This window comes from Tenrec ecaudatus, chromosome 2 (genome assembly GCF_050624435.1).
Source record: "Tenrec ecaudatus isolate mTenEca1 chromosome 2, mTenEca1.hap1, whole genome shotgun sequence".
Taxonomy (NCBI): domain Eukaryota; kingdom Metazoa; phylum Chordata; class Mammalia; order Afrosoricida; family Tenrecidae; genus Tenrec; species Tenrec ecaudatus.
In genome coordinates this window covers 74,920,967-74,944,659 of record NC_134531.1, presented here as the reverse complement: position 1 = coordinate 74,944,659, position 23,693 = coordinate 74,920,967, and the positions used below count along the sequence as shown (strand labels likewise).

Below are 23,693 nucleotides of genomic sequence, written 5' to 3'. Positions count from 1 at the left end.
TGGCTTTTAAAATGTTGGCAGTTTTTTCTCCCTTGCTCTTTATTTTTATCCTTATCTTCATATTATTATAATTTTCTTTCTGCTTCGTTTTTATTGTTTCTGTTAGGTTCCCTAGTTTATGAATCACAAAAGGAGTGAATGCATAGAGACAATAACTGATGCGATTGTTTATCAGGGTAGTGGGCTGGGGAAGGTGAGGGAATTGGAGAGTGAACGGTGACTGCAGACAGTGGGAGGGGGAGCGGGAGCACTACCACTGATTGTGATGGGGTGTATACAACTCTTTAAAAATGACTTAACTTTGGACGTGTATGACATGTGAATTTGATATCAAGAAAACTACTGAAAAAAAGAAGCCAAAGTTGACCATTGGTTACTATGACAGATGGTGAAGAAGGGAAGGTTTTTGCAAAGAGAGCCTTGAGTTTATGTCATTGGGGGTGGTTGCCTAACACAAAGCATTGGCACTGATTATACACGTGGAAGTTGTTGACTTGGAGAATGTTTTGTTATGTATATTATTGCACAGTTTAAAAAAGCAATTATACCAATAACAGTGAGTACAAGGAAGAAGAAAATGTTATAAAATTGATTGTGGTAATGATTACACAACTCTTCCAGATGTGTAAGATATGTGATTGAAGTGCCAATAAAACAGTTTGTAAATAATTGTTTCAAAATGGACTGATAAAGAATTTTTTCTACGAACAATTGAAGCTCCATTGTGTTTAATTACTGTAGTTTCTCTATTTTAAAAAGAGAAGTAAAAATGTATATATATTTTTAAGTCATTTTATTGGGAGCTTGTACAGTTCTTATCACAATCCATACATACATCCATTATGTGAAGCACAGTAGTACATTTGTTGCCATCATCATTCTCAAAACATTTGCTTTCTACTTGAGCCCTTGGTATCGGCTCCTCATTTTTCCCCTCCCTCCCTGTCACCCCCTCCATCATGAACCCTTGATCATTTATAAATTATTATTATTTTGTCATATCTTACACTGTCCAATGCCTCCCTTCACCCACTTTTCTGTTGTCCGTTGCTCAGTGAGGTGGTTACATGTAGATCCTTGTAATCGTTTCCCCCTTTCTACCCCACCCTCCCGGTATCACCACTCTCACCTCTGGTCCTGAAGGGATCATCTGTCCTAGACTCCCTGTGTTTCCAATATCTATCGGTTCCATCATACATCCTCTGGTGTAGCCAGATTTGTAAAGTAGAATTGGGATCATGATATTGGGGGAGGAGGGGTTAGGAAGCATTTAAGAACTAGAGGAAAATTGTATGTCTCATTGTTGCTACCCTGCACCCTGACTGGCTCGTCTTCTCCCCGCGACCCTTCTGTAAGGGGATGTCCAGTTGCCTGCAGATGGGTTTTGGGCCTTCACTCCGCACTCCCCCTCATTCACAATGATATGATTTTTTTGTTCCTTGATGCTTGATACCTGATCCCTTCGACACCTCGTGATCATACAGGCTGGTGTGCTTCTTCCATGTGGGCTTTGTTGCTTCTGAGCTAGATGGCTGCTTATTTTTAATGACTAAAAAACCCCTCACTGCTTTCAGATTGATTCCAACTCACAGTGATCGTGTAGGACAAAGGAGAACTGTTCTCTATGCTTTCTAAGCAATGAAGGTAAACAAGCAGCCATCTAGACTAGGAGCAGATAGCCCTAATATTGTCTCTCTTGAGTAACTGGTGGGTCGGAACCACCAACCTTGTAGCTAGCAGCCCAGTGCTTAGCTCACTGCACAATGAGGGTTCCTCTCTTAACAGCTACTCATTTGAAACAAGTGCATGTTCGTTTAATTTCTGATAGATAGACACACCGGTTGCTTTAATTTTAACTGCCTGTCATTCAGTAATAGGAGCCCTGGTGGCATAATGGTTTCATTTGGGGCTACGGGCTTCAGGGTCAGCCACCATTTACTCTGAGAGAGAAAGACAGGGCTTCCGTTCCCGTACAGAGTGGCAGCCTTGGAAGCTTACTGAGCAGTGTGTCCTGTCCCGTGGGGTCGCTAGGAGTCAGAATTGAGTTAGTGGCAGTGAGTTTAGTTTTTAGTACCTGTCAGTAATTCAAGACAGGAGCTATATTGAGTTCCTATGAGGTAGAATTTCAAACTTTAAGGCAAGTTTATTATCTCATTTTTTGGATTTTAGAGTACATCTTTAACAGCTGGCCCTGATCTTTTGCTACTAGCATTTTTAAAATTAAAAATTGAGTGTTGTGCTTCTGATACCAAAGTCATTATATATGAAGTTAGAGATTCTTTTGTCCTTGCCTGGAATGTCCTGTCACAGCTCTAGACCTGGGCTGTCTTTGACTGTCCCTTAATGACAAGTGGGCGACCACTTCTGTGCGTTCCTCTTGAAAGCCATTCTTCCCCCTTTCTCAGTTCAGTGATTTTTCTCTTACATTGATAATTCAAGGAAAATCTGAAGTGTCTGAAATGGGATATTCCATAAATCTTTATACAGAATTTCCCCCTGAATATTTGTGCATAATAATAACATCGTTTCTTTTTAAACTAGCTTTTGACTCTGAGTAGGGTAGCGTGGTAGGATGGATGAACATTCTTTTCAGATTAGATTAATGCTACTGTCATTTATGTCATTAACCCTACAAATACCCTGCCCTTTACATGTAATTGGAGTAATTGCAGTATTGGCAAATATAGTATTATAAAGTTAGTTTTAACTTTTACTCAGACATTAAATCTAGTTTATTCACTCACTGTCATTTAGTCAGTTCTGACTCATGGTGACCCAGTAGGATGAGGTAGAAATGCCCCTGAGTTTCCAAGACTGAAAACATCGTCTTTTCCCCAAGTTGCTGCTGGTGGTTTCAAGGTTAGCAGCCCAGCACGGCACCCACTGTCTCACTAGGAGTTTACAAGAAAAATGTGTTTAAAAAGAAGGCCTATGTTAGTGCAGGGAGACTAGAGAAAGAAATCATAGAGACACTCGTGTGTCTAGGAAACGAATTCAGAGAGACACTCGTGTGTCTAGGAAACAAATTCATAGAGACACTCGTGTGTATAGGAAAGAGGTTTATATACAAGAGCAATTGAATATTGAAAAAAATATCCTAGCCCAGTCCAGATGAATTCTTTTTTATTTATTTATTTATTTATTTTTTTTCGTAATGCTGGTTTTATTTTTATGAATTCTAAGTTTTTCCTTGTTTGTAAATCCCCCCTTTCCCTCTTTCATAGTTTTTTTTTAATTTTAACAATTTATTGGGGCTCATACAATTCTTTTCACAGTTCATATATATACATACATCAATTGTATAAAGCACATCCAGATGAATTCTTAAGTGTGATATTAGCCCATATATCTGACCCCGATATATAAAGTCCTCTCCAGACTGATGAAACACATGCAATGATGCGACTGCAGGAAGGTCACAGGCCAGTGGGTGGATGGGCATAATGGAAGAAGCCCAGTGCTGCCAGGTGTCTCAGGCATGGCTTCTCCAGGTCCAGGGCTCTTGCTCCCATTAGCACAGCTTCATGCATCTTTTCATAGTCTCTCAGGGAGTGAGCAGAGAGAGAAAGTGTCTTCCTGCCTCCAGTGAAGAAATACCAGAGTTTTACCAGAATCCTCAGGGGAAGACCATGTCCACAGAGGTCATATTGGCTGTGACCCGATTGATAGATTAGATTCCACCCCTTCACTCTTAATCTTCTCAAGTCCCAAATTGACACCAGATTATGTAACTGCAACAGCATAAATAGATAAATTTATTAAGCCTTTTCGGTCTTTCATTAAGAATTCCATTCAGTGTGAAATGCTGTGCTGATTATTTATCTTTAAATGTATTGTTTACTTGAAAGGTATTTTCTTGCAAAGTAATACCCAGTGAAATGTCTTCTTCAATCCCTAGGGAGGTGCAATACATTGTCCTACAGAATATAGCAACTATGTCCATTCAAAGAAAGGTATGTCCATTGTGAACACGTAATTTAAGAAAAGAATGAAGATTCATACAACAGGTGTATCGACATACAGATATAATTTTTTGTTGTTCTTTTTGTAATCTAGGGTATGTTTGAACCTTATCTGAAGAGTTTTTACGTTAGATCAACTGATCCAACCATGATCAAGACGCTGAAGGTATGCATATGCTTGTATTTTTTGGATCTAGAGCACATGTCTGTTTTGAGGTTGCTAAGCCTTCTAGCATTTGCAAAACAGTCCTACTTTTAACATTTAAGAACTAGTTGTATACTTTCCTTTTGGTATTATTAGACAACAGTTACTGCGCTACATTGTGACAGTCAAAGGGAAGAGCTTGCTATGCAGATTGCAGGAGACGATCTGGAAGTCTACATCATACTCACTATGCCGTTTAAGTTACATCTTGCACATTTGGATGGCGTATTAATGACTAACAGAAACATTTAAACATCCTTGTCATTCAAGTTGATTCCGACTCGTAGCATTGTGGTAGGGCTGAGTGGAACTGCCGGGAGTAGAAAGCCTCATCTTTCTCTCATGGAGCGACTAGTAGGTTTAAGCCACTGACCTTGCAGCCACACTGGTAACTCACTTCACCACTAGGTTTCCATGGACTAACGGGAAGCTGGGATTATGCCCAGATCAGGCTGGGATATGCTGAAACTTATCTCTGGAAGAGGTGATGTTCGGATAGGTCATAAAATAATATTTCTATGAGTATTTGTTGTTGTTGGGTGAGAGGTTATGTAATTGGGAGATTGGGTGCTAGGGAGTAGGTGGACAGCCGTTTATACCAATACAAAACAGAGTTCAGACAGAAAAACTGGCCTAGAATGCAATTAGTAATGTAAAGTTATAATAACTAAAAAAACAGTAAAGTAGAAATACATTCACCTGGAAACAGACCCACACACAGGGAATTTTAATATATTGGAGAAAAGATACTGCAAACAACTAGGAAAAGAATTCTAATGGAAATGGAATTTAACAAACAAGAAAATTTAATACACCCCAGTTGAGGGGTATTTTACAGAGTAACTGGTTTGTAGGCATAGGAAGTATCATAATTCTGAAGGTCAACAGAAAGATGGAATAACTGCCTTAAGCTGAAGGAAACTGATCAGACAACTGAGTACATTCCCTGATGTTTATCTGGATCCTTATACATTGTTGATATAATTCAAGAAGTTTTAATGGAGAAGATTGGCTAGAAAGAATAATATATCATTGCTATTTCCTGCTTTGGGTAGATATATTGTGATCTGTAGCAGAATGTACTTGTTTGTTAGAAATACACACACAAATACTTTCAAGCATTTTTGCTTAAAATCCATGATATGTTCTGTGAAACAGGACTTCATGTGATCTGGGCATTGTGCAAACAAGCGTGATATTGTATACTCTGGCCTTGCTTTATCTTAAGCAAGTTCCTTGTTAAGAAGTCCCTTGTTTTAGCCATGGAATGCCAGCGTACTGAGAGGGGCTTGCTTGCTTTGGGGCTGGTCCTCAGTGCACATCATTAGCAATTACTCCATATCTGGTGAGTCTCTCCTGCATTTCTGTTTAGCCTTATAACTTTCAGGAGCCGATCTTTTAACAACCAGGGGACATTTTCTTTGCTTGAGAACCGTCACGATTGTCTGGTGTGGCCCGATTCTCAAGTGTGACATGCTTAAGTCAGAAGCAATAGCATTCACTGATTTTTCCACTTTTGTGATGTTTAATAACCACTTCCAAACCAATACTTCTGCTCCTCTTGCGGCTGCTCTCATGATGTTCTTGTGGCAATATTAGCGTAAGTAAATTAAACAGAGCGCTAATGCTGTAGCATTGAAGAGACACGTGATGTGAGAGATCGGATACTTCTGCCTTTTAAGTTGAAGCATACACCGTTACATGGCAGGCTTTTTAGGCAGAAAGTATAGTACATAGGGTCCCAAACGTATGTGGCCAACTGCCCCCTTTTCAGGAAAAAAAAATTACCCAGTGCCTCCTTGGCAATTTACAACTTTTGTACTGAAGCCCATACTACGGGAGACAGTGTAGTTCTCTGTACTGAAGCCCATACTACGGGAGACAGTGTAGTTCTCTGTACTGAAGCCCATACTACGGGAGACAGTGTAGTTCTCTGTACTGAAGCCCATACTACGGGAGACAGTGTAGTTCTCTGTACTGAAGCCCATACTACGGGAGACAGTGTAGTTCTCAGCTTCTGCAAGCTGCCCTACCCACTGGTTGTTCCAGCATATCCCACCTCAGGCTTTTCTAGTGTGCTACAGACATTCATCAGAAACAGAGTCGTTTGTTAAGGCTATCAAGACATGAGCATGGCGGGTTGCTTATTTGGCAGCTCATTTGCATGCAGGAAGCTGTCCAGATCAGGATCTCTGAGCTTTCTTATGGGAGCACAGGTGTGAATGTAGCTGGATATTGCCCGAGCTGATGGTTTGCAGTGCATGACTGTCTATGTGGATAATGCGGCATCAGATTGGCAACTTTAGTCTCAGAAAGAAAACATTTCTTTACAGTGGTGCTTCTTCATTAAGCTTGACGTTATTTTTGAAAATGTTTGTAAAATATTAAAATACTTATACTGAAATAAAATAAAAAGTTAAGTCTTACCCTTGGAGAAACTATTCCACAGATAGGTCAGTAGGTGGGTAAGTAGTAGACAGAGAGACAGACAGACAGACATGAAAAATTGTTTGGTTCCAGGATATACAAAGAACATTTACAATCAACAATAAAAGGTAATAATTACAATCCAATATTTAAAATGGTGAGAATATTTGAACAGATTATTCCCAAAATAGAGAGCTAAGTCGCTAGAGCACTTTGGAGAGGTGCTCAGTCAGCATCAACAGTTGTTAAGAAAGTGAACGTTTCCCGCATCATGTAGGTACCATTAGATGTCTGCCACATGGTACTCTCAAAGGGCTGAGGACATTGAGTGCCAGTAAAGCTGCCCACAACTGCAATTCTCCTCCATTACTGTGGAAACGTAACATGGTAAAGTCACGATAGAAAATGCAGTCTCTTAAAATTTAACATAAAACAGCAAGTCAAAAAGTACTGCGACTAGAATTCCAGTGTACACATTCCCAGGTTTATTCCAAGCAAAACATGTAAACGAATCTCTGTGATCAATGGATGGCTATGAACACATTTTCTCAGTAGCAACACTTGTCTCAGCCCTGGTCCCTCAACCTCAAAGGACGTTGACAGGGAACACAACTTGAGCCCCTTGAGGGTGACAGAACTGCCAGTTGGACATGACAGACATCAAAGAAAGATGAGTCATTTGGGGAAGGGTTGACCAACCACTTTCAAATCAGCTCCAACTATGTTGTTTGGTGCCATCGAATCAGTTCTGATGCATTGTGACCCTATGTCACTCACTGTGACAGAACAAAACACTGTACAGGTCTGCGCCATCCTTCTTATACCTGAGCCCATTGTTGCGGCCACGGTGTCAGGCCGCCTCCCTGAGGACCTTCTTCTTTTCCATTGCCCCTCCACTCTACCAAGCAGGATGTCCTCCAGGGACTGCTCTCGCCTCACAATATGTCCAAAGCATGCAAGACAAAGTCTTACCATCTTGTGTCTAAGGGACACTCTGGTCATGCTACTTCCAAGACAGAGTGGTTTGACCAATATCATGCCATAGTAGTGTAAATATTCTTCTCTAGCACCGGAATTCAAATGTATCTCTTCTTGTACAATCTTCCTTATTCAGTGTCCAACTTTCACATGCATATGAGGCAATGGAAAATACCATCGCTTGGGTCAGGCACACCTTAGTCCTCAAAGTAAAGTATTGCTTTCCAATACTCTAAAAAGGTCTTGTGCAGCTGATTTACCCAATGCAACACATCTTTGGATCTCTTGACTACTGCTTCCATGATCATTGCTTGTAGATCCAAGCAAGACAAAATCCATGACAACGTCAACCTTTTCTCCATTTATCATGATGTTACTTTTTGGTCCAGTTACGAGGATTTTTGCTTTCTTTACATTGAGCTGTTACCCATACTGAAGGCCGTCATCATAGCATCCTAAAAGATTTAGTAGAAAAAACAGCCTCCTCTTCAAATTCCTGACTATTCGGTGAGCAGCCAACACATGACCCATGAACATCTCTTTCACTCGTGTACAGACCTAGCTGGAGGCATGTAGAGAAGCAGTACTTTCACATTTTGATATTTTTCTGTAATAAAGATGTCTGTGATTTTGTAGCATAAGTCAAGTATACTTCTTATACATTCCTGTTCCTATTTACTCAAGAGAAATGAATTCATTTCCCACAAAAAGACTTATTATACTGAGCACGTTTATTCATAAAGTCCCAATCTGGAAATAACTCAAGTATCCCTTGATGTGAATAAATGGAATGTGATATATTTATATAAAGGAATACAAATCACTAATAAAAAAAGAATGAATTTATGTATTCAACAGCATGGGTAATCTGAAAAACATGCCTGGCATACCAGTATACGGCAATAATAAAAAATATGTACTGCTTTATTTTACCTACATAGAATTTAAAAACAGACAAAAACTTAACCTATACAGATAGAACTTAGGATACTGGTTCCTTGCATGGGAGGAATCATAGGAAAGAGCCACAAAAAGTCATTTGTGTGATTTTTTTTTATTAATAGTCAAATTGGTGTGAATACATTTATTAAAAGTCATCAGTACATTTAAGCCTTGCATATTTAATTATGTCTCAATTAAAAAATTTCAGAGCGCAAACAGCAAAATTCTGTATACTTGTGTTTGTAAATATATTTGCAAGTTTATGTAAATTAGATTGTCAACATTATAGTGGGTTCAGAATAGGCAGTCAGTTACAAAAGGAAATAATGCCGCCAAGAAGAGAGTCAGGACTAGGAGGAAGATACAGAATTTGTGGTTAATTGCTCATGTGCACTGCCTTCTTTGTCCTGCGACCGTAGGGACTACGTGGTGCCTGACTACTGAACATTTTGATCACAGATTGCTTAGCAGAATCTTGATCAAAGAGTGCACTGCAGAACAGAATATTAAATTCCCGCAGACTAGACTTTCTGGAGTCATGGTGGGTAGATATCACCTGTAAACTGTCGCACTGAGATCATCGTTAAGGCTTCAACCAAAAACATCCCCATAAATCTAAAAGCCAACAGTAGTTCAACTTAACTAGTAAGAACCCTCTCTGTGGTATCAAATTGACAGCAGCAACATGGAAGTTTCAATGGGAGCGGTACGGTGGTGAGTTTGTTCATGAGGTGGGACAACTCAGAAAAGGAGGTTGGACAACTTGAAGAACATAATCGGTGACACTATACTGTGTACATGTAGAAACATGTACAACATGTTCATGTTGGATTCGTATGTGCCTTACTGGGCATATTCTCAACATCAGCACAATAAAATTTAGGAAACAAACAAATATGAATGATAAAGCTTTCCTATAATGATAGAGAACAATTTTCATGTGACAGATTCTTAACTCAAAAAAGCAAGGTGTACAGAGCTGGGCACGTAGTTTGGTATTTCTCTTGGTCTCTCTCTAAAGTTACAGGCAGCCAGTAAGAATTGTTGTCGTTGCGTGGAGAAGAGGGCCTTTTTCATTCTTTATCTCTTTGTAAATTTGAGAGTAGTTTTCTTTAAAAAAGACACTTTTTCCTAATTTAAAAGAATGCTATAATTCGCTCTACTTTGTTTATACACATAAGGTAATAGACTAAGCTGACCTCAGGGACTTCGTGCCCTACAATTTCGTAGCTGTGTACCTGTCTTAAACACACACGCACACACAAAATAAATAAATAAACGCGGAAATTACCTGTCTATTCAATGCCTGGTCTTTCTTAAGTCTACCTGCTGTGTGTTTTTTAATTTACCGTGTTAAATATATATAACAAGAAAATTCTCTTGTTCTTCTCCCTTAGCTTGAAATCCTGACAAACTTGGCAAATGAAGCCAATATATCAACGCTTCTTCGAGAGTTTCAGGTTTGTGTACAAGGCTACTTAGAACTTCTATAACACATGTTCAGTCTTAAGCTAGATTGCATTTTTCTCAATTTAGAAATATATAATTGTATCAATTAAACTGTGATTTGGGACAAGATTAACAAATGAGAAATCCATGAGATTTTAAGAATAAACAATAACCACAAATTTATCATTCTAAGAGAAAGGGAATAGAATTTCCATTCATGTTTTTTTCCTTTTTAATGTGGCAAACTCGTCTGTAGCCTTATCCTTGCCAGAACAGGTGAGCAGGAAGGATCTCACCTCACGGTGCTGTCATCACAACAGTGGCTACCTGTCTGACCCAGTCACCCTCTTTGGTTTACCTACCACAGTGTTAGGTGGCAGAGAGGGTCCCTCTGGGTCAGAGCGGACTCGGGCACCTAACTACCACAATAGAATGGATTTAGACTCCGACCTTTAACCTTGTTTTTAGCTGGGAGGAAGGGAAAAGGTTTAAAACTTCCACCCCACCATTTGTCTTTTTTTTGTATTGATTTGTCGCTACGTGGTGAGATAACTTGTATTTTGTTACATACCGCCAAAACTATTATTCCAAAATGACCTCATGGGCATCATACCCTTTGCGATCGAAAGGTCAGCTGTGAAGATTCAATAGCCGTAGGAAAGTCATGTTGTCAAAAGTCTTAACCTCCCTCCAGCAGTTTCCTTAATAACAACATGCCACGTGCCGCCGCATATTAACCTCCTCAGGTAGCATTTTTACCAGTTTTTCCAGAGGTGATTAATTTTTATAACCCTTATATATGTCCATATTATATTTCTTTTTGGGGATGTGCAGATACTTTGTTTCTGTTCAGCTATCTGATACTGTACTGTGAATTCCAATAAGGCATCATTTCATATCTAGATGGCTGTGTTTTCACATGAATTTTTTCTAGAAGAATTCCTTGTAAATTTTGGTGGTGCCACAGACACCCACTCATCTTAGATTCTTGTGCCAAATAATAGCATGTCCTAAATTCTTGTGCAATCAATTATGTTTATGTAGAGCATTCTTGGATTTCGTTTTTACTTCATTCTTTTTCTTTTTTTACATTTTATTAGGGGCTCATACAACTCTTATCACAGTCCATACATATACATACATCAATTGTATAAAGCACATCTGTACATTCTTTGCCCTCATCATTTTCTTTTTTTTTTTAAGTTGTTCATTTTCTTTTTTTTTCCTTTTCTTTTTTTACATTTTATTAGGGGTTCATACAACTCTTATCACAATCCATATATATACATACATCATTTGTATAAAGCACATCCATACATTCCCCGCCCCAATCATTCTCAAAGCTTTTGCTCTCCACTTAAGCCCTTTGCTTCAGGTCCTCTTTTTTTTTTTCCCTCCCTCCCCATTCCCCCCTCCCTCATATGCCCTTGGTAATTTATACATCGTTATTTTGTCATATCTTGCCCTATCCGGAGTCTCCCTTCCCCCCCTTCCCTGCTGTCCCTCTCCCAGGGAAGAAGTCACATGTGGATCCTTGTAATCAGTTCCCCCTTTCCAACCCACTCACCCTCCACTCTCCCAGCATCGCCCCTCACACCCCTGGTCCTGAAGGTATCATCCACCCTGGATTCCCTGTACCTCCAGCCCTCATATGTACCAGTGTACAACCTCTGCCCTATCCAGACCTGCAAGCTAGAATTCGGATCATGGTAGTTGGGGGGAGGAAGCATCCAGGATCTGGGGGAAAGCTGTGCTCTTCATCGGTACTACCTCGCACCCTGATTGACCCATCTCCTCTCCTAAACCCCTCTATGAGGGGATCTCCAGTGGCCGACAAAAGGGCCTTGGTTCTCAACTCTGTACTTCCCCCCTTCATTCAATATGGTATGTATGTGTATATATATATATGTATATGTGTATGTATATACACACACACACACACACACACACATATCTATGACTTGGTGGTTTTGTTTGTCCCTGTTGCCCTTGTTATCTGTGGATATCCTCTGCTGTCCACATTTCTGCTTATGCCCAGTTCTCTAGTGTTCTTGGTACGGAGTCTCGTGTCATTTATGAAATTGCTGAATGTAAGAGGTAGCACACTAGACTAGTTTCAGAACATTGGTAACCCAGTCATTTATTTAAGGTCAGGATATTCGATATGTTCTGTTTTAGTCGAACGTATTACATAGCCTCTTCTTCATATTTCACTTATTTTTTTCAGTGTATCCATGTATCTTGTATATTTATACAAGGTGCCTTGAAAAGTTCCAGAAAAATTCCAATATCTTTCATTTACATACTTTTCAAGTTCCTCTTGTACAACATATATCCATAATTGTGCACAATTTTCCTACAATAACAATTTTTTGAGTAAAATGGGGACTATTTCTATAGACTCATATGATAGTTAACAGATATCAATGTGATTTTTAAAATTTTGAAATTGGATCATCAGTTTGTAAATAGTGTTAAATATAATTGATCTTGCCTGCACGTAGTTTAATTCATTCCTTCAACACTTAATCACCTTCTTTATACCATTTTCAGAAAAGTTGCATTATTTTTGAGAGATCCTCAGAATTTTTCCTCTACTTGTCATCTAGGCAACAGTTAAATTTATAATTTTTCATTATATCTCTCTTGAGGTTGGAAACCCATTTTTTTTAACTTTAGTTGAAATAAGACTTTAAAAGCAAAAATGTGAGTAATGCATACCTAGAGTCCATTAATTTTTTTAAACAATGAAAGCTTGGTTTTCAAATCAGGAGATTTTAACAAAGATAAAATTCTTGGAAATTTTGAAAAGATTTTTGACGTCTGTTGTCAAATCTTTGACTGATTTTATTGTTCATTTGGGTGCATATACAGTTTACAGTGTATTTATAGAGGTAGGCTCTCAAACTATTATAAAAGCGTAACAGTATATTTTATTGCAAATTGCAGCATTCTCAAGTCTTTCTTGAAGTGCTGCTTCCTGTAGCTCCTCTTACACTCTTGCTACCATTCGGATACCTTTTTGAGACTAATACGTTTGTCAATAGCAAATCAATCCTTTTTCTTCTCATTTTCCAATTTTTAGATTTAATGTCTCTGAAAAAGAGACACTTTCTTTCATAGATTCACAGATGCTGCTGGTTAAATGGACTGAAACTTCCAAAGAGAGAGTTCTCATCATCTCCTTCAACCTTGCACTTACACTAATTACTGTCTTTGGGTGACTGCTCCCTGCTATCTATTTTGGAACCACAGCCACTGTGGCCACAGATGATTGAACCGGGTTTGAATGCCCACCTCTTCTGTAGGCACGTTCTTTAAGTGAAAAACAAAATCAAATTCAGCCGTGCCATCAGTGGGACCTCATGTTGTGCCTTTAGATGAGAAGATTATATATTCCAAATGCTTCTATCTCGGCAGAGGTTACTGTCATAGTGTTGTGCACTTGGTAGTATTTTAAATTAACTGAAATAATGTTTTGTAGACCTATGTGAAAAGCCAAGACAAACAGTTTGCAGCAGCCACTATTCAGACTATAGGCAGGTGTGCCACCAACATCTCAGAAGTCACGGACACCTGCCTCAATGGCCTGGTATGCCTGCTGTCCAACAGGGATGGTAAGTCTTCAGTGTCATTTTATTTTTAAATCATTTCTAATGTACGTATTATCTCCATGGTATGATCTGCAAGCTGTAAACTCTATTTTTTTAAAGCATTGAATTTTGTTTTTACTGTGTATAAATAGTGTGGTCTCAATGAGAATAATATTTTACGGTTGAGATATATGAGCGTTCACTTTGAACAATTCGATTCAATTCAATTAAAGCCTTGGAAAACAGTATTTGTCTTCCCCGGGAACAACTTTGAGAGAGTAATGTATTTATTTTACTTACTAATATATGAAACTTCATTATAATCTTTTCCATGGAGGTTCTGTTTTTATTGCCTTTTAAGGGCTAACATCCTGTATAATATTGGTTCACCTGCAGAGGGTGCTAAAAGCAGGCAAATGACTATGTAACATGGTGAAGTTGTTAGATAAAAAAGTACTAAATGTGTACCCTCAAAGCCTCCCTCCCTCCCAAAATTCACCTAACAAATTTTATATCCAGATTAACTAGAGTTAAAAGACATTACTTTGGAACAGTTTTATGGTTTTAGACCAAACCGTATTTAAACATTCTGTAAATCTAGAGAGAACATCAAGTACAGTCTGTAATATGGATTTCACACCATTTTGTGGTTAAATGTCAGTTATTGCTATGGATATGGATTTAGAATAAAGATTATTTGGAGAAAGAAGAAAAACAAGAAACTTTTACCTTTAAAGTAATTTTTTTAGTGGAATTGTAATTGTGCATTTAATTAAAATGAGATTTTTCAAGGAAAACAATGATCTATATAAAATCATTGAAATTATCTATGGAATTATAAATACAATTATATCGTGTGTATACAGATAGGCCTATAAGACTTACTGTGAGGTCGAAATAATGAAATTGATCATTTTTATATTTTATTTGAAATAAAATAAAATTTCACTACAGTAGTCTATTTACCCTTAATTATCACCACAAATAGTTCACTTATAGGAATTGTAATATTATTTTAAGTACTCCTGATTAAAAAAATTAAAACCATATATTTCAACTAACATTAATTTTTAGTGTGAAAATAAACTCAAGATATTAAGTTGTCTAGAAAATACTTTTCTACATGTAGTATTAAAACTAAATGAATGGCAACAAAATTATAAACTGAAATAGATTTTTAAAAACTTGAGTATGAAAATTAATGAGAGGAGATAGGATGGATGCCACCCATTTAATCTGTAACATTCTTTTTGTTTCTGTTCATATGTCCTACTTTAAGATGTGACTTTAAAATATGTTTTTATTTTGCTACATCTTTAGTATTGGCTTTCTCTCTGATTAAATAAAATATAAAACTTGGGAAATTTCCAGAACATTAAAGATTATGAACCAAGGTAATTTTTCTTTTAAAATTTAATTTCATGCATTAAGCACCAGAAATTACTGAGAATGCTGATTAGGTCTTTTAAATACAAATAGATTCAAGGGTTTTCCACTTTATTATTGGTCCCCCCTTTGTTTTTAATGCAAAGATTTTAAGCCGTGGGGTTTTTAAAGATACTTATTGCTACATCAGCTTTGTCATACATTAACATTTCTAAAGCTATATATTGTTGATGTTGACCGAAAAGATGAATAGTCTGTATCTGTAGTACTTTAAAGGGAATGATAGATTCTAGTTTTATAATTAAATGATTAAAAATCTAATAAAATCTATAATCACCTGAAATATAAGAGTGTTTATTAATTTTAATTCCGATCATTTAAGTTTAGGTGTTTGTTTTCAGTAAATCGTAACTTTGTAACTATCAGGTTTACCTTCTATTTGAGTATTTGAGAAGCTTAAAATTGCATTATTCAGGTTCTGGTTGCATAATCGGTAGCTCATAGTACCCAATTTGTTTATTATGTAAGCTGTACCTCTCTAGTTTAGAACTATGGCTCCCAAAAAAGCTGAGAAGTCAAAGAAAAAGTTGATATTTAAATCAAGTGTGAAAGAAATTCATACATATTTTTTACTTTAAAATGGCCCCTTCTGGACCAGTTATCAGACATTAAAGAACTAAAATTCAAATCAGTGGGTGCCCACCTACTTGACATGATCAATGAAGACAAACATGTGCATAAGCAAATGTGGTGAAGAAAACTGATGGTGCCCCACAATCAAAAGATATAGCATCTGGGGTCTTAAAGGTTCGAAGATAAACAAGTGGCCACCTAGCTCAGAAGCAACATAGCCCACATAGAAGAAACACACCAGCCTCTGTGACTATGAGCTGTTGAAGGGATCAGGTATCGGGCATCAAAGAACAAAAAATCATATCATTGTAAATGTGGGTGAGTGCAGAGTGGAGACTCAAAGCCCATTGGCAGCCAACCAGACACCCCTTACTGAAGGGTTGTGGGGAGATGAGTCAGTCAGGGCGCAAGGTAGCAACGATGAAACATATAACTTTCCACTAGTTCTTAAATGGTTTTACCCCCCCACACACACTATTATGATCCCAATTCTACCTTACAAATCTGGCTAGACCAGAGGATGTACATAGGTACAGATAGCAACTGGAAACACAGGGAATCCAGGACAGATGACTCCTTCAGGACCAGTGGTGAGAGTGGCGATGTCTGGAAGGTGGAGGGAATGTGGGGTAGAAAGGGGGAACTGATTACAAGAATCTACGTATAGCCTCCTCCCTGGGGGATGGACAGTAGAGAAGAAGGCGGCGGGGGGTGGGGGGGAGATGTCGGACAGTGTAACGTATGACAAAATAATAATTTATGAATGGTGAAGGGTACATGAGGTAGGGGGGAGTAGGGAGGGAGGGGGAGAATGAGCAGCAGCTATTAAGGGCTCAAGTAGAAGGCAAATGTTTTGAGAATGATGATGGCAACAAATGTACATAAGTTCTTGACACAATGGATGGATGTATGGATTGTGACAAGAACTGTACGAGCCCCCAATAAAATGATTTTAAATAAACGGCCCCTTCTGATTTCTGAGTTCCTTTCTGGGAAAAGATCTGCTTTCAGAAAAAAGTGCTGTGAGGGCCCTTCCTGTGTTTAAAACGGCTAAGATCCTGTGATTCCATCCGTTTTCCAGGGAATGAATACTTCTTCTGATATTACATCTTGGAGCCTCAAGGACCACATTTAGACTCAGTTGTTCTGTAAACATGTAACATACTCCTCGTCTTGCTGACTCATTTTGTGTTGATAGGCTGTGTTACGGTGTAAGGTCTTGGCTCCCATCTTGACATCAGGCAAACCTTTCTAAGAAGACAAGAAATACTTCTCCTAAAACAACCCAATTCCCCAATCTAAAGTTAGTAACAGCTTTTTTAAGGACCTTGAGGAGAGATCGGCATTTATATTGACATTGGACTTTATGTAAACTAATTTTCTGGGATAATTTATTTTAGGCACATATTCATAAAATTTGCTTGTCTGAATTACTATCTATTGTAAACTGATAAAAATATATTTCAGTGGTTTGAGGGAGAGTGCTTTTAAGGTTTTCTGTTTTGCTTTGATTTTTAATCAATTCCACAAGTATTTATTGAGGATTTGAATCACTGAAGATATTCAGTAAATTTGAATAGATGAATAAGATCCCGATTCATCCTACATGTCCCTGCCCTTCACCCCCCCTCCCCCCCACAGGAAATAACTCACAATCTGATGGAGGGAGAGTCATGCGTAGCCCGTGGCACTCTTTTGCTCTTAAGACCAATCTCCCAGCCTGTGTGTACATGCAGATCAAGAACAGCAATCTGTGAGCAGGCCTGTGCTATGTGGAGTACGTGATCACTTCTCTGTGTGCTCCAGATCGTCCTTTGTAAAGGAGGCGAGCAGTAGGGTGGCCCTTGCGGAGTGAGGCCCAGCTCGTTTTGTCAGGCAGAGGAGGGAGGGCAGAGAGAACACTCAGAACCTGGCATCCTTTGAGAACTTGGGTGGAGCCGCGTCGCAGTGCTAAGGTCTTTGGCAACCACCAAGCATAGGGAAAAGGAAAGCGGAGTGGGATCACTCTGCAAATTAGGAGGCATCTGTGGTAGACCTGTGCCACCTTGCGTGTCCCCCACCCCCCACTGTGGTTCCCATAAGGCCAGGTGCTCACACTAAATATATTACATTTCTTTAGCTTTAGTCAGAGTCTCAGTTTGAGGTTCAGGTTCCTGCAGCCACTCCCAGTATTGATTACTCTAGCAGTTTGGTCCCTAACAGAAAGACACACTTAAAAACAGGGAGAAAGTACACAATGAAGGGGCTGTTTATTAGATGTGGGGAAGAATAGGGGATGTTGGAGCACCTGGAGACGAGTGGGTTGGCCGAGGAGTAGAAGCTTTTACCAGACACTGTAGGAGAGAGACAGTGACATGAACTGAAGCCTTCAGTTTGCGACATAGCCTGGCTGCCAGAGAGGCCTGGAAGGGAGGGATAACATCCCCTCATGGCCAATGAGTCGATTCTGACTTACGGCAACCCTATAACCAAAACCTCAAACCTCCCTGTGAAGTCAATGGGTCAGTTCCTACTCATAGCGACTGTCCCTTAGTGTTTCAGGGCTGTAAATCGTTATAGAAGCCGACTGCCGCATCTTCTCCTGTAGATTGGCTGGTGGAATTGAGCCGCTGACCTTTCAGTTGTCAGCAAGCACTTATGCATTGTGCCCGCAGGGCTGCTTGGTAGGGAGGGATCCAGAGTAATACAGACTTCCGTTTCTCCTTCCTTCCCCTGGTCTAATACTGGTGAGTCCATCAGCTAACCTCAGCCAGGAGCCAGGAGCCAGGCCATGGGAGTCTAAATGATGGAGTCCACAGACGACAGCCTCTCTCCTGCCGCAGTTTACAGGGGTGGGGAGGAATGGATGAGCCTTGGTTGGAGGGAGACCCACAGTGGTGGGTCAGATGGAGACAATCCCACTCACGATCCCAGATCGTTCTGGCACTGCAGTCCACGCTTAGTCTATAGTAACACCTTTCCTGTTGCGAATCATTCTTAGTGCTCACTTTGAAATACCTAAAACATTACACTGTAGGTGTTTGATCTGCAATTGATAGGAACCCAAGTATTTGAGAGCCCTGATTAAAAGCTGAAGGTGCTTGTATACTCTGGTAACCTGTTTAACTCCACGTTGCTTCTCTGAACTTAAGAAACTAGGAAAGTGCCATCAGAAACTAGGACACCCAGCCTGTCAAGGTTCGAGGTTAAAAGCCGCTCTTGTGTTTGAGGTGTCTCACCCCTCAAACACTGGGGGGACACCCAGTCGCTTAAGGCAGGTAAAAGGTTTTACTGATTGAAGTCTTATCTTGCCAAACATGTTGCATTTGAATGACGTGTATAATGTGAATAATTTCTTCCTTCTCCAGAAATAGTTGTTGCTGAGAGTGTGGTGGTTATTAAGAAGCTGCTGCAAATGCAACCTGCCCAACATGCTGAGATCATTAAGCACATGGCCAAACTCTTAGACAGTATCACTGTGAGTACTCATTGAGGTGCTTGCTGAATTGAACTGAATTGTACTCAGTAAATGATAGTTTTGTTAAAATAAATGGATATTCTAGTGTAGTGGTTAAGAGAGCTGAGCTGTTAGGATTCAAATCTTGGCTCTAAAATGTCTCAGTCTTGTAGAAGGGTGATTGAGCTAGTGAAAAGAGAACGCGTGGATCGGAACCTTTCGATGTGGTATGGGAATTGGCATATGTAAGCTTCATAGTTTTAGTAGAGATAGCTAGATGTGTGTGTGTGTATTTGTATCTGTGTCTACATGTGTACATGACTTCATGTGTATATGTGCAAACAAAAATATTAGTATGTGACCATTTATTTTCCAGCTCTTTTGAGAGGGCCTAGAGGCAATAACACATCACTGAAAATGAACATACTTGGTGCCTACATCTTTTTTCTTTTAATTGAGTTATAATTTCATCTTGAAAAAAAGTTTGTTCTTTTAAAGTTTACAAATCAGAGCACTTAGTATATCTGTGCAGTCACCACTCCTGCCTTAATTCCAGGAAAATTTCATAATCCCTAGCAGGTAACAGCCCTTCTCCACTAGTAGTCACTCCATTCTCCTGCGCAGTCCACTCTGCAGCAGCTGCTAATCTGCTTTGTGTCTCTATAGATTTGCCTACTGGGGACATAGCCTATCAGTGGACTCCTACAACATGTGTTTGCTTTCTTGTGTCTCACTTCTTTCACTTAGCATCCTGTATCCCCTTTATGCTCCACCTTGGTTTTCAAACCCCATTCTCTGCTAAAGGGGCCCCCAGCTCCATAGAGAAATGGCAGGCTTAACAGCACATTTTGTTTCCCGTCAATAGTAAGGGATAGCTCAAAAGGATGATAGAGACATGTCACAGTGACCCTAAAGCCAGCTTGAAGGGCTTCCACCAGCCAAACAAAGAAAAATGAATTAAAAAGAAAAAGGAATTGGTGGGTTTACCCTCGAATGAATGAATGGACCGATGGACAGAGACAAGAGGGAGAGGAAAGCTATTTGGTACAGTTCTGAAACAATACATGTTGAAGGAAAGATGGAGTAGAAATCCACAGTGCCCCAACCATCACATGATCAGTGAGTCAGGCAAGAATGAACACATTCTAAAACTAGTGGGTGGAAATTTGAGGAGTAGCAGGATATGTGCACCGGCTCCAAGTGCATCCTCAGAATATACTTGCTAAATGCATCTAATTCATTCTCACTAATTTGCTTAATATCTCTTTTTCTGTGTTCTTATTTTCAGACTCAAGAGTTTTAATGATAAATGGTCTGTAGCTAGCATTTATTTTCACCTCAGTTCGAAAGAGAAGTCAGTTTTTATATTTATAACATTTGTTCCATCTTAAACATTTTCAACTGAACTATGTCAAGTGCTTATAAACGATCTCGGCACATGCTAAGAGTTCAATAGACATTAGACATGTAACTTTTTTAAATGTTTTAAAGCTCTGATCATATTCAAGACTTTTACTTCGTTGGTGTTTAAGCACATGACTTAGTTGCAAATGTGAAAACCAAAACATCGATTTGTGCTCCCTCTTGAGTTTGTTCAGATTGACTAGAATGTTGTCGGTGGTGCAGTCAGCTGATGGTAAAAGTTTTCTCTTTGGAAATATCCTTCTGTGTTGTCATTGTCGCTGTTGGAGCAGAGTTCTTCCAGAATCCAATGAATTCTGCCACAGGGTTGCTTTAGCGGGATTCACATGTTTCATGAGATGGGTGGGGATTTTGTATCGTAAAAGAAACACTTGAGAGAGGCTGCCGTGGGATGACTAGTGAGTAATGTTGAGCTAGTACTTTGTGTACACCTTGATACCTGCTGTTTCCCAAGCTCTCTACTCTTAGCCCACTACCCCAACTTAATTCTGGCTTAAGATTTAAAGTATATTGGATCCCGATACAGAAATTGGTTCTGATTGGCTATTTTTATGCAATTTGCTGAGATGTCTACTGCTTTGCCTTTGACAAATTTAAATAAATAAAATTGATGTTTTCTTAGGATTTAGACTATTGCGTTGTGCAGTAGACCGGTGTTGAAGCACAATAGATTTAAATTGAACTGCTTACAGAGGGATCTGTAAAATCTTTCTAGATGTCTTTCTGTAACTGCTGAGGTTGCTCAGAATCATTATTTGTTTTTATAGGCAAGTTAATGGGTTAAAATGGCAGCACAAGCTGCCTTCTATTTGAAAAGTGCACTTAACTACTTGCTCAGGGCATTTAGAATAAAGAATCAGGCTACGTCATGTACAGTGCGGTTTGTCTTTGAAAATATTGAAAAGCAGAGAGGTTCTTATTAAAAGAAGTATATATGGGGCTCTATGTATATGTATGCATTTGTTTGATCCTAGGCTGTGGTTCCTATTTTTTCCAGTGGTTTGAAAAGACCATGGAGAGAATAAAACATTAAATTTTTTAAATTGTCTTTTCATTTGTCTCAAACATTTGAGTGTAGATCCACAGAATCAATGTACATTGGAGAGACCTGTCACTTAATTAGGAGGAAGAGAGAGGCTTGGCATTAAGATTTAGTTCCCTAACCTTTTGAATAAAATAACCATCGAAAGTTTGATACACTCTTGATGCTATTTCTTGTGGTAAGGCTTTCTTAGTTTTTTGCAGCATTTAACTTGGCAATGTTATTACCTCAATTCTAGAACCTTTCTAAATAATAGCCCTCCCAACACCACTATGAGATTTTTGTTGTGAGCAGTAGACTTTTTAAAGAGAGTTATTTTATAAATGTTATATATGCTTTATGAATCTGAGTATTTAATTAAGTATTGTTATTTCAATCTTAGCATACTCAGAAATATAAACCGTCTCGCAACATCTTCCTTCTTTTGTGCATAGTTTCTGTAATTTTCAGAGAAGATTATGTCACCAGAAGAAAATTAAAGTATGGTAACAGATTGTTATGTGTCAGAGCATTCTAATTCTTACACTAGCAATATATAATAAAATATTTAAGAGAAATAAATCTAGCGTAACTGAAACCCGAGGCTGCTCGTGTATTCTTATTTAGAAGTACTTTTCATTATGGTTCCAACTCGAACTCTCCACACTGGAAAATTTAATGTGCCACTCAATTACTGTTCTTTAGTCCAAGCTAAGATAATAGATTAGGAGTAAGGTCTTAATGCAGTGTAACCTTTGGAACATTAGAAATAACTTCTTTCTTCCCGGGAATCAGTATATACAGTAAGGATATGAATTTTATTACATTACATGAATAGATTTATAATAGTACCTAGGCCTCTAAATTTTTTTCTAGTATTTAATTATACTGATTTCTTCTATGCTACTACACTTATTTTAAATAGCAATTTGAAAAATAAATAATAATTTGAAGATATTGTTATAATATTTGAAAATATGTAATTTTCTATTTTGATGGTTTGTTTTTCTTTAAAGACCTCATTGTGGTTCTGATGAAAGGGCCAACTTACTGTTGTGGTACTATTTTGAGACTGTGCTGTAAATTGGGTGCTTTGAAAGAATTTGAGATTGTAGAAATTGTGATAAAATGTTAGCTGCGGAAAGCCCTTATTCTCAGCGTTAAAAAGAAATGTTGCCTGGCACGCCGTGTGACTGTGGATGACACAGAAAGTGCCAGGGCTCAATTTGAGGAATTGGACAAGGATTTAGTAAAAAATGTATTACCCTTTCTTATTATATTATCCTTTAGTGAAAACCATTGACTTTGTATTTATTAGAAAAAGCAGTTTTTCTATGGTAGGTGAAAATGTTCACAGAAACTAATTTACATCCCACCTCAGATTCTGCTTATAACAGGGCAGGTTATAAATAAGCAAATAGTCATAAAACTAATTTGCATACTCTGAAGTGTTGGTGTTAATGGTATTAATGGAAGGTTTCCAATTTGTAGCTAAGCAGTGATTTAAAAAAAAAGACATAAATGATACTGTACTTTATTTTAAAATATATTTAATGCCAAAATACAGTATTGGGGCAAATTTATTATGCCTATATTTCTTTTGTGATGACCAAATTATAGACCAGAATTTATCGTTTGATAAGAGACCATGCTGATCATATAATTTTGTTATTTCCAATGGTAGGATGCAATTACCTGAAGGACCCAGGTAGCTTTTTGTTAGAATCTCGGTATTTGCTCCTTTTTTCTCTGCTCTGCATAGGTTCTCAAGGCATGGTTTGTGATTACCTGTCTTGGGAATTGTGTGTGTGCTTCTTTACATTAGACTCCTGGGCCCTGCCACAACGGTTGTGTTTTGTTTTTCTGTTTGATTGGTTGGTCTTGCATTTAGCCACGTTCTTAAAAAGCCCAGTGGCACCATCATTAGGCAAGTGGTTGCTAACCAAAAGGTGGGCAGCTTGAACCCACCAGAGGTCCCGGGGGTGCGCAGGATCTGGTGGTCAGCTCTTGTAAGGATGGCAGCTTAGGAAGCCCTGGGGGGCAGTTCTGCTCTCTATTCCACAGGGTCACTATGAGTCAAAAGTGACTCACTGGCACTTCAAAACCACAGGACGCGCTTGCAGTTGATACCAAAAACCTACAGTTTCACTAAGAATGCGAGATGATTTTGTACGATGGTCACTGTATGAGAACCCATGGTCTGCAGCAGAAGTCAGCAAACCTTTCCTATAAGTTGCTA

General features: G+C 38.7%; 1 protein-coding gene across 1 annotated transcript in view; it reads left to right on the top strand.

The window, feature by feature from the left end:
* AP3B1 (adaptor related protein complex 3 subunit beta 1) overlaps positions 1-23,693 on the top strand; it is a 267,505-nt gene that overhangs the window by 125,726 nt on the left and 118,086 nt on the right. The window contains exons 10-14 of the mRNA XM_075541203.1: positions 3,899-3,953; positions 4,057-4,128; positions 9,912-9,974; positions 13,448-13,580; positions 18,923-19,032. Coding sequence (XP_075397318.1) covers positions 3,899-3,953; positions 4,057-4,128; positions 9,912-9,974; positions 13,448-13,580; positions 18,923-19,032 — 433 coding nt within the window. The remainder of the gene's footprint in view (positions 1-3,898; positions 3,954-4,056; positions 4,129-9,911; positions 9,975-13,447; positions 13,581-18,922; positions 19,033-23,693) is intronic.